At 38.9% G+C, this 11,684-nt stretch overlaps 1 protein-coding gene across 1 annotated transcript; it reads right to left on the bottom strand.

Annotated features, from left to right (window-relative positions):
• Positions 1-950: 950 nt before the first annotated feature.
• On the bottom strand, positions 951-11,326 carry APIP (APAF1 interacting protein; the record flags this gene model as incomplete). The annotated part of the gene is given in 7 exon segments (XM_009876765.1): positions 951-1,015; positions 1,974-2,093; positions 2,639-2,806; positions 5,302-5,437; positions 6,543-6,660; positions 8,172-8,220; positions 11,186-11,326. Coding segments are annotated over 6 exon segments (712 nt in total), but the record flags the coding sequence as incomplete, so codon positions are not given.
• Between the last annotated feature and the right edge of the window lie 358 nt (positions 11,327-11,684).

The raw sequence follows: 11,684 nt of genomic DNA, 5'->3' as shown, positions 1-11,684 counted from the left end.
TGTTTACGCATTGCTTGGATGTGGAGTTGCGTGATACGGCAAGTAGGGTTAATGGTTGGACTCGATGATCCCCAGGGTCTTTTCCAACCTGGATGATTCTGTGATTCTGTGGTGCTTCCCCTGGCCCAGTTCACCCTTGGGACTAGAGTCTCAATCCCCAACCAAAAGGCTTGTCAGTCAAGGCTTAGACTGATGCCACTGGGGGGCAACTCCAGGAGATTTTCAAAGAAGATACTAAGATACAGAAATATATGAAACCATATTTTAATAAGGAGTTTGATTAAATCTACCTTAGGCTGCCTAATCGAAGGTCGCAAAAAGCTGCTTTGAAGTTGTGATAAACAGAATCTTATTGCAAGTGAATGAATTTAAAAATGTAAAAACCAGACAAGCTGCAGAGTAGTCTCTCAGTAACAACTTCCAGATGCATGCTACAAAACTGTTTTCGACTCATTACAATGACAATTAAGAGAATTTAAAAATATATATGCTACAGACTTAATTTTATTATCATGGCATGAAACAACCAATAGTTCAAACAATGCTTTAAACTTTATACCCAACTTCTAATTAAAGTGTGGTCCTCACGTTCTTCCCCCAAGAATAAAGGCTATTACAACTTTCAGAAATGGAGACCTAGAACAAGTTAAATGATGTAGCAGTAGAGCAGGATCAACACATGCAGGTTGCTGATCAACAAATGCAGGTTGCTGAAATATGAAATTTCAAAGCATGCAAACAAAATGTCACATTAGTTCTCCACAGCTTTTTTTGATTTTCTTTTTTTTTTGCATTTGAATTTTCATTCCTCCTACCATATCATTTGACAGGAATCATAAATAGCAATGATTGTTCAGCTTTGTTTTGTTCTGTCTTAACTGCCCTTTCCTTCTTGGATGTGTTTAACAGTCGCACTAACTGCTAACACCTGTGCATCAGCTGAGTATAACAGCACACCCTTCTGGTTTTAACAGCATGAGGTGCAACCTGGAGTTCCCATTATCATGTAAGAGACCTGTAGAGGAGAAATGAGATAAAAGTGAAAATATTCTAAAGCTAGAGATTTAGTCATAAGGAACTGGAACAGGAATATTAATGCCACTATGTTAGCCCAACCTATTCAATTACTGGAGCTGAGGAGCAATTTTGGAATGGTTCTCAGAGCCCATCCTGTTTAATGAGACCACCGCTCTGGCCTAGCAAGTCCACCATAATCTCAGTACTGGTATCTTTAAACTTGCTTAGATTTTCAGGAAGAAGAGTCCCAGACTCTGAAACGTGATGCTAGTCCTGTGCTTTGCTGTACTGAGCTGTGTATTGCTTACCTGAGAAATGTTTCAGGGATCCTTCATGTAAAGTGCTGCCTGATCATACTATCTATGTGCTTTTACTTTAAAATATTTGTTATGAAAGCTTTCCAGACCTTGATGGTTGCCACATTAGAAAACAGAAAGCTAAGGTAATTTGCTGTATGAGGTAAACGGGTGACACTAATCAACGAAACTTAAGCAAATTGCAACCAGCTATTTCTGCTGAAGGAAACAAAAAAATCTCATCCAACCATGTAAGTAATACCCCTGATACGGACAGAAATCAAACCTGATATTGCAAGCTGAAGAACAAAATTGGGTGTTCAGGTATCTCTATATAGATGAGCTTACTAGGCTGGGCTCTTTTTTCTCCATTTTTTTTTTTCTGCTTAATACAATTTAGTTCTAAAAAGCAATTGCATTCCATGCTACACATGGTGCTAAAATATGTGCAGGACATATTTAATTATTAAGATGTATCTTTTTGTTACGTTGTGTGCTAAGGGAGCATTATTCAGGCATAGATAAAAATTGCAGAGATAATGGAGCAGAGCAGGGGAGATGGGCAACACTGAGTTTCCTGAGTGGGAAAGCAGACGGAAGTGGTGGTGTCATCTGTGGCCTCTCCCCCAAAACAGATCATCTCTACAGATAAATTCCCACCTGAATATAAATGTTGTCATTTACAGAATCCCGTTTTCTCCTGCTGGATGTTTTGAAGGATCTAGGCCATGCTGCTTCATCTGCACTGCAATATCAAACAGGTAATCATAACACTCACACCTAAAATTAAAAGGGGGAAAAAAAAAAAGTGAAACGTTAAGGTTCAAGTTTTAGCATATTTTATGAAAATCGGTAGTTTTCTTCCTCGAGCTTTACATCACCAATGTGATGGTCTGACTGGACATATTTGTTCCCATTACGGCAGTATGTAACGTGCCCAGCATTTTTCGCTACACGATCCCGACACGTGCATTCCCTTCAGCAAATGAAGAAGTAAATTCCAAAAACGGGACTAGAGAAGACGACACCAAAGGTATTGTCAGGTGTCATATAAAAGCAGAGACTGCCTGCAGGTTTTGTATGAGAAGGGACTTGTCCATATGAAAGGAAAATGCTGACTCTATCAGCCAGCAATGATAGGAAAGGAAATCCAAGCAGTGGAATCATGGATGAACCCCTTCCCAAAAGCTCCCTATAGGTTTAGTGATGCCAGAACTTAATGTCCTGAATGACCGCTCACGGGTAGGAAAAAACACCCAACATCAAGGTCATGAAGTCTTTCAGGTAAAATGGCAAAAGATACACTATTACTAAATTGTACTCACATTGTTTTGGCTTTTTCCCACGTTTCTCCCCACACATAAACTCCGTGACGTCTGACCAATACAGCACACGAGTCCGGGTACTTTTCCATGGCACGCGCCATTCTTTCCTTGAGATCCTTCTCTTCTGGTGTGTTCTCAATAATGGGAACCACTAGGGTATCATCATATCTAAAAGAAAAACGAACATATTTTAAACAACGCTGTGTTTGGATGTATGAAGCTTTTCCTAGGAAAGAGACTACGAAAAGATGTTCACAAGTTCTCAACATAAGTGATTTTACACTCTTCTCTTGACTGATGCTGCGACACAGGAACTCGCAGGAACATCTCACACCCAGACGTATGTTATGCAGGCAACACCTGAGCTACTCTTGAGGCACAAAAAGAACACTTTAATGTATTAGGTGTAGCTGTTTGTTCACATATCACTTTGTAGTTGGGTCCCTTTAGAACTCTTTCAGATTCTCTTCATCCTTTATTGGCATCATCTACAAGCTTTATCTCAGACTAAATTATTTAAAAGAATCACATCATGAAGAAGGAAATAAAACTGTTTGCTGAAGAGCTGAAAAAAAAATTAATTTAGGTAGTCCAAAAAGCCCCTGGAAATAAGATTGTCCTGCTAAGGCATATAAATAGAAGGTAGAGTCAACACATGAAAAATAAATTCTCTGTGATGGAGTCATTGGTGGGCTATATGTGATCTTAAGAAACCCTGAGAACCCCAGTTCCAAAGACAAGATGATGCATGTTACTCAGTGGAACTTGCCTAAGAGTTTCTTCTGAAGGAGGACTGGGATATTTGGCATTGTCTGAACCTTAATTAACACTGGCAGAAACTTGTTTAAATAGATTTAATAAGTCCGCAGTTCAGGTTCAGATTTATCATTGAGATCACATAGGTATTTCAGGAGTGGATGCGAGTAGTACTTTCATAAAACAAAGAGAGAAAGCAAGGGTAAAAACAGTACAGCTTGCGCTCCAAATCAGGCATTCAGCAAATTAAAAAGTCTCATCCCTTACAGCTTTCAATGCTGATGCTTTTCCACAGAAAGCTGTAAAATAGCAAATGAAGAAAACTAAGTGGGTTTTGTAAGGTTAGTTTCTCGCATATTCTGATCGTTAAAACTGGATTTGGAGAGCTTGCCCCTAGTGCGGCCAAATGAACTAAGGAATTCGTTTCCTCGGTTCTAATTTCTACTTGGAGTGTGGAAGCAGGTATAAATACCATCACTGATTCCCAGTCATAAGCTTTTAATCAAGAACTAGTATGTGTAAAACCCCAAGAAGACTCTGAAGGAGTGAATTAGTTTATCTCTTTAGTTTTATTAAAATGTAGCCAAGCCTTCGTATAAAGATCTTGGGACAGTCTGAGACTTTGAAAGCTATTTACTACAGATCTAGTTATCCTTCTCCTGAGGGCAAAGGCAAAACTACTCTGGGATCACTGGGATCGTATTTAGGCCAACAAAAATGTATGACTATCCTATTTGTAGCTTTCAGAAAACGTTAGGTAATTAAAAACAATATACTGTCAATCTCTTTTTTTGAAAGATCCCATTCTGTACTATTGAATTTCTTTTGAGTTCAGCGGGGAGCCTTGTGTGAGGCAAGACAGTGGAATCAGTCTAGTACAGATGAACATGTATGTAGGAATCATGCAACCTGAAGGTTCGATTTCTTTACTTTTTCTGGTAAATTAACAAGATGATGTGGGAGAAGTTGGAGATATGGAACCCAATAAATACAATGTCTCCTGACTAACATTTAGGAATGCTTCAGAATTCAAAATGCATATTCAAAAAAGAAAACAGTTGTGGATTTTTTTTTTAAAACCAGTGTTGTTAGACAATTCAATATAAGGAGTGTCTTTTGCCACATAAAATACCCAATACATGCTAATGTTGACGAGAAAGTAAAACTGGCAAGTGAACCAAAACTGAATAAAATATGCCCAGGTCTAAAATCACACACCAGACACATGGCTTGCTCCCTTGTTACAAAAATTAACGTCAAAAAGTGGAAAGAATTTAGCATTTCAATTTTTCACCTAATTGTCACATATTATATAAAAGTTGTTTGCGGATCCCAATTCAACACCCTGTGGGTGGAGCCCTCAAAACAAGCCATCACACATAATTTGGAATAACTCAGCACTTACCTCAGAGCCCATCCTTGAACAGTAATAACATTATCTTTAATGAGCTGTTTATTCTGAATTTTCTTTCAAAGTCTGTCAAGTAAAATCTGAGATCCTCTGTTAACATGCCCTAAGCTAGCACGAATTGTGATATGTGAAGTCCACCCAAACACAGTTTGTATGTTATCACCCTAACCTAATGCTGGTTGGCTCCAGCTCCAGGGTAGCATTGTACAGATGTGTTAACATCCCTGTTCTTGGGAGATCTGTCAGGACATAGCTCTTGGTTTATTTCTATACCTCAACAGACCATGGTAGCCTTGACATCGCAAGATTTTATCTCAGATCGCCTCCACAGACTTGGGACCTTCTTATGGAAAGCCAATGACTGATTTATTCCAGGTCTTTCTACTTCTCATTCCTGGTACTTTGTATTACACACTAAAGTTACTTGTCCTCTATTTATAGTGCTGAAAACAAATGATCAAATAGCGTGCCTCTTTTCCTACATATAGAGAAATACCGGTAATAGCCTCCTGAAGTACACTTCTGGATTCCTTTTATCATCTCCTGATGGGTGATACTGAACTCACTCCCTGGGTACAAAAGGGTAGCCATAACAGCAGCCTTGGAATGAGTATGGATCACTGCGCCTGCCCCTAAGAGCAGAAAAAGAAGAAGGAAAAAAAAAAAGTATTTTTAGAACTAATTTGACTATTAAGAATTTTATTCACAGTACCTGATTCGTTTCTTTTCTCCAGGCACCTCAGTAAATGATGATCTACTGTATTAGAGGAAGTTACACACAGTAACCAAAATATAGGCATGAAAATTACGCTTCTGGAAAGGATAATTATGGGTTGTCTTAGGACACTAGTGTTAACTTCTAGTATAATGACAAATTCCAGGAGAAAAACTACTGGCACAAATTCAAGGAGAAACGCTAATTATACATTTCTTTTCCTACTGTGATGACCTAAACACTCCATTGATTCTATCAGAGTTCTGAGATTCTGAAGAATTCCCAAACTGATTTGTGAGACGAAAGTTTACCGACTTTTACTTTCTTTTTATATATATATAAAATATATACGAAAATTAAAAAATGTATATATAATCAAAGAAGTCGTACTCTTTGATTATCCACTGATTCTTTGAAAAAATACTTATTATCTTATTGTATCGTGATGGAAAGATAGGTAGACAGCAATTATAATTTACTTATAAAGTTGCAACATTGTCAGAAATATGACATGAGTTTTCCTCGGGTACCCATGCAAGCTTCTTGCACAGGAAGATCCCTAAATCCTTTCTAAGGTAACGGATGTTGATCTCACTCTATGGCAAAAGCTCTCTATTACTGTCCACCTGCAAAAGAAAAGTTTCGCACTTTTTTTACCTGTTTGTAATTTAGAACCTTTGATCACAGCCAATGGTTATAAAATGAAATAAACTGTAGTTCTAGGCAAAACTACTAGTATGAAGCTGCTGTAACCCCCCCAGCTCTTCCCGCCAGCTTCTAACACACTGCACTAAAATAAGTGCCCAAAAGATCACCAGAGGTATAGCGACACGAGAAGATTAAATTGTAGATGACATTGCGTGTTACCTTCCCTTGCACGTATTCCTCTGCACATCAACTGACTTTATAGTTTTGTGTTTATTTCACTGTAACTTCCATGTATAAAGAACATGCTATTGAATATTAATTCTGCTTATGTTTTAGATCAGTCACCACTGAACTAAAAACATTGAACTCCGCACCTCTCATAGTGTAGGCATTCATGAACAGAGGTGTACACTGGCTTTTCTTCAGTTTCTTGTGCGGTGGAGGACCACTGATGTCCTGTTGGTTCATGTCACAAACAAACATATCTTCTGGCTGTAAGAAAGAAGAAATTATTTTGACCTGTGACGACCCAAACAGTTTTGCTTTTCTTCTAGAGAGACAAATATATGCACCATACATCTACTAGAGAATGTGATTTTAGCTTTGCAGAAGTGCTGTAACACTCCACAGAATCACAGAATTGTTTCAGTTGGAAAAGACCTTTAAGATCATCGAGTCCAACCATTAATCCAGCACCGCCAGACCCACCACTAACCCCTGTCCCCAAGTACCTCAGCTATGTGGCTTTTAAATCTCTCCAGGCAGGGGGACTCCACCACTGCCCTGGGCAGCCTGTTCAGCGCTTGACAGCCCTTTCAGCGAATAAATTTTTCATTTACTCTAGCTTCCAATACTATTTACTGATGTTGTGCAATGTGAATTAATATTAGGTATTCTTTTTATTCAGATTGCGGCCGAGCAGATATTTGTAAAACTACATGTTTCTCAGAAAGGAGACAGCCTGTATCTAAATAACAGACAATAGATCAAAAGGAAAAGTAGTCACTGATTCAAAAAAGAAATTAGGATGTACTTTTCCTTCCTCCACTGAGAGAACCAACAATGGTTATGAGTTAAACCTACAGATAATATATTTAACTTGTAGAACTACTTCTTTAACCTTGCTTTTAGTAGCTTTACATGAATGTTACCTTTGCATCAACCAGCTACTCATAACAGTACAAGAAAGAATTGTTCAGAGCAGCAGTAAAACTTTCTTCTTTAACGCCATTTTAAAAATCTGCAGGAAATACAGTTGCAAGAGATCTCCTTGGTCACTGCACTCAGTCCACTGGTACTGCTGGCAAAGAACAGACTGTTAACAGTCCTGCCATGTTATGCCTGTACCTGCCTTACTTGCTAAAATGCCCAACAAGCACTGCTGTGAAACCCCAAGTTTCTATCAACAAAGAGATTCGTTTCGCCTCTCGTTGTACTTACCCTCAGATCTACAAAACAACAAATCCTTTCCACATACTGTTCTATTTTCGGGGAGTTCCTGCTGTCATAATATAGTTAGCACTCACCATTCTCCCCTTCACTTGCATTTTGGGGCTTTTTTTGGAAAAGAGATAGATGGACAAGGTCATCTTTTCATGGGGATAGCCAATTTATTTACTGAGAGTATCAAGACAAAGATTTGTAATAATTCAGATGAAAATAAACAGAGTTGTTAGTGCTTAATTACGTATGTGCCACAGTAACTTGGAACTGTAGCCAGACAGCTATAAAGTCATTCAAGCTTGACAAAGAATAAAGGTAGATTTGAGTGATGCTCAAATCTCACAGTCCTCTGTGTTAATGTAAATGACAGAGATCATCAGGAGTGATCCACGCTGGCTACCGAAACACGTTGGCTTGCCAGGCTAGTGCGGAACCAGGCGAAATCCTCAGTTGTTTCAATAAGGCAGTCACAGGAGAAAAAGTTTCTAACTCTACATAAAGACAAATGAAACTCTAACCAAAGGTACTTTTCTCTGAGGTGAACGTACAGTTTGACATACCTGTATTCTTTCCTTTTGCACTCCGGAAGGAGCGATGTAGATTTCATTCCTAAGAAAAGTTACAAACAGGGAAAATCCATGAACACAGGGATGTTCAACTGCACAGGCGTTCAAGCTCTTGATCCCCTGAAAAGGAAACAGCAAATCTGGCTGCTCATAACCTAATAACTTCCTTGCCCCTTCCACAGATTGACAGGGAGATGGTTTTCAAAGCAGAACCGAGTCGTACAAGGGCGTATGAAATCTCTAACTGACAGGGATGCAAAACCCACTTTCAGCTTGACCGGAGATCTGAAACATATGTAGGAAGTGCAGCCTGATTTTTCCTACAAAGAAAACCACACATTCTCCCCCTGCAACAATTTCAAACTCAATTCCCCAGAATTCAGAATAAAAATGGAATAAGAGAAACTGCAAGCAGATACTGATCTATGACAAAACAGGTGACAAAACTACTACTTAAAAATCCATGAACTACCTATAAATAGCATTAATTATCTGCCGTATTCTACCATGTAAATATTTTGATTTTTGTTATAACTGACTAGTTCTGGTTTTTAATGCATTTGTATATTTATTTGTATTGATAAAAAGATCAACACTAATTCAATGCAAGTAAGTGACTGAAATGCAAGTAGAAGTGCAAAAGCTTGCATGACTAAAGACTATTGAAAACTTATTTAAATTAAAATGATTTTTAAATGGTATCTGAAATATTTTCAATAACAGCAAAAAAAGATTATCTGTCTCAATTGTAATTACTATTTGGTTTCAACAGTAACCTACTAAATTCAGGAGCACAGAGACATCTAGTGAATAACCAGTCAAGTTACAGATATATTTCTGGAGAGGAGCTCTTAGAACAGCAATGAAGCTGGTGAAGCATCTAGAGAACAACTCTTATGAGAGGCAGTGGAGAAAACTGGGGTTCTTCAGCTGGACACCTTCTTGCTCTCTGCATCGCCCCGATGGGAGGGGGTAGCGAGGCGGGGGGGGTTGGTCTCTCCTCCCAAGTAAAGTGATGGGATGAGAGGAAATGGCTTCAAGTGGTGCCAGAGGAGCTTTAGGTTGGGCACTGGCAAAAATTTCTTCACCAACAGAGTTGTCAAGCACTGAACAGGCTGCCCGGGGCAGTGGTGGAGTCCCCACCCTCGGGGGGATTTAAAAGCCCGGTGGATGTGGTGCTGGGGGACACAGGTTACTGAGGAACTCAGCGGCCGCAGGCTTACAGCTCCACTTGATGATCCTAAAGGTCTTTTCCAGCACCAACAATTCTATGACTCTAACTCTTCCAAAAATACAATTCCTGTGACGACCTGGTAAAATGGCTGTGAAGCACATCAAAATATGGCTTTATCAGATTTGTAATTTTTGGCATTCATGAATTAACACTGCCAACACTGCAGTACTTTAATCTTCATTCCTTTGCATAAGAAAGATGACTGAGAGCTCAACACTGAGAAGTCATTTGGTTACTAATGAAAGACGTGCACTTTCTCCTAAAACATTTTTTGTTGTGTTTTTTTAGAAATTAATCATAAAAGGAAAATCTGATTATGATTTTGCAGCCTTTGAAATACAGGACACTTATTTTTAATACGCTATCCCACATCCAAATTGGCACTGCCACTGAGTAGTCAATATGGACTGCACAGTGAGTAATGCTGATTAGCATTGGCCGTAAGACCAGCTGCTAGAATTTTGATGAAATTTCATTTGTTCTTTCACTATTTTCCATGTAACAATTCTCATTTAGTCTGATCTTTGCCTCATAGCTATTAATTTTGAAACATAGCTACTGTTAGTGTAGGTATAAAACAGTACAGCCACATAATTACTATTCTTAGATAATGTACAATATTGGTACTAACTCAAATATGTATTTCAGTGTGGTCTGAACAACCGAGTTACAGAACTGCTGAGGAAAATTGTACTACCGTGTTAGGGCATTCTCTGCTGATGCCATTTGTCTTGCCAGAACCAACATGAATTACACTGAAATGACAAAAAAAAAATCTAGGCTACATTTAGCCACTGATGAGAAATTAGCGCTAGAAAAATCTTCCCACAGATGAAGAACTTTAAAAACAAGACTCAACCCTCTTATCACTCCTCTCGTTATTGCCATTGTTTTGCTTGTAAAATCAAGCAGGGAAGTGAAACGACCTGCACAAAGCCATTAGAACAGCACAAACAGTATAATTTAGGGCCTACTTCAGAGAGAGAGAGAATAAATCTGAATAGCAACGGCTGTTTACGTCTGCATGCAAGTGTATGTCAGAAAAATGAGAGGTCAGACACTTGTGAGATGGTGTCAGCATGCCGTGACTGGGGACAGAACTGCTGGCAGTGAGCAAGGCGTTTTGCTGAAGGACTTTTTTGCTCAGCGGCCACTGAGAGGAGCTCTGTATCCATTAGAAACGTGGAAAGTACGCACAGGGGGAGACAAACAAATTAAAGACCTTAGTGGTGCTCCTCAGCAGCACATACACGCCAAAAATTCTTTTGTTGCTACCTGTCTTCTTTAATTACATGCTAAAAACATCTTCTTGGAGAATTTCTCACTGGAGCAGTAATTTCCTTCGTAAAGGAAACGTCTTGGCTGCAAAATGTCTACAGTGGGATTCATCTCATCTCACCACGGGCGTCTGAGAGCTGCGTGCCTGGTGTAACCCACTCTGAATTCCATGGCCGATGAAATGAAAAAGGGAGAATGCACTGTTCCTTAAAGACAATTCATCTACCTTAAACAAAGATAGGAAAAGGACAGGGGGAAAAAAAAAATCACTCTCTGAAGCTGGCACTCTCACCTGAAGGGACTGCAAGGATTAATCCAGACCAGCCACCTCCCTTGCATCCTGTTAAATTCGGCGTGCTGTTCATTTCCCCCTCTGCCTCCTTGCTTACTCCTGACTTTCAAACATTTTTCAAGGGATGGAAATGCCCTCACCAACTCCTAAATACAGAAACCCTCTCTCTAACCATAATGCTCTCTGCTTTCCATCTTTACTCACCCATGCTTCAAGCTGATTCCTCCTCCAGTTCCTGTTACCCAGCCTAAACCATAAAACAGTCTACAAAGCTCTGGGATAAGATTTCTTGGATGTAACGTTTCCTAAAAAAAATAAAGAAATAAATTAAAGAACATCCAAAACCTAAGAATTTCAATTCTGAAATTGAGTTTGTCAAAAAGTAGGCAAATTATTTGATGAGCTTCACATTTGTAGATTTATACAATGCGAGGTTACCTCACGTGCAGTTTAGCCAGAAGGTAAATTGGGTTATTTTAATATTTCTTCCACACAAAGTGAAAAAAGTATATAAAGTGAAAAAAGTATCCTTAATAAGTTGGTGGACTTGTATTTAAAATCCAACCTTTAGCATAAAAATGGATCTAATAAACCAAAATAGCAACAATAATGCCACGTTCCTTTAAAAAAGGTTATTTTCTACAACAGCTTCAGGACTATACAAGGAGTCTATAATGCAAAAGGGATTTTTTTTTAGGTGAGA

Source organism: Apaloderma vittatum, unplaced genomic scaffold (genome assembly GCF_000703405.1).
Source record: "Apaloderma vittatum isolate BGI_N311 unplaced genomic scaffold, ASM70340v1 scaffold14230, whole genome shotgun sequence".
Classification (NCBI taxonomy): Eukaryota; Metazoa; Chordata; class Aves; order Trogoniformes; family Trogonidae; genus Apaloderma; species Apaloderma vittatum.
This window is presented reverse-complemented; position numbering and strand designations above follow the sequence as displayed.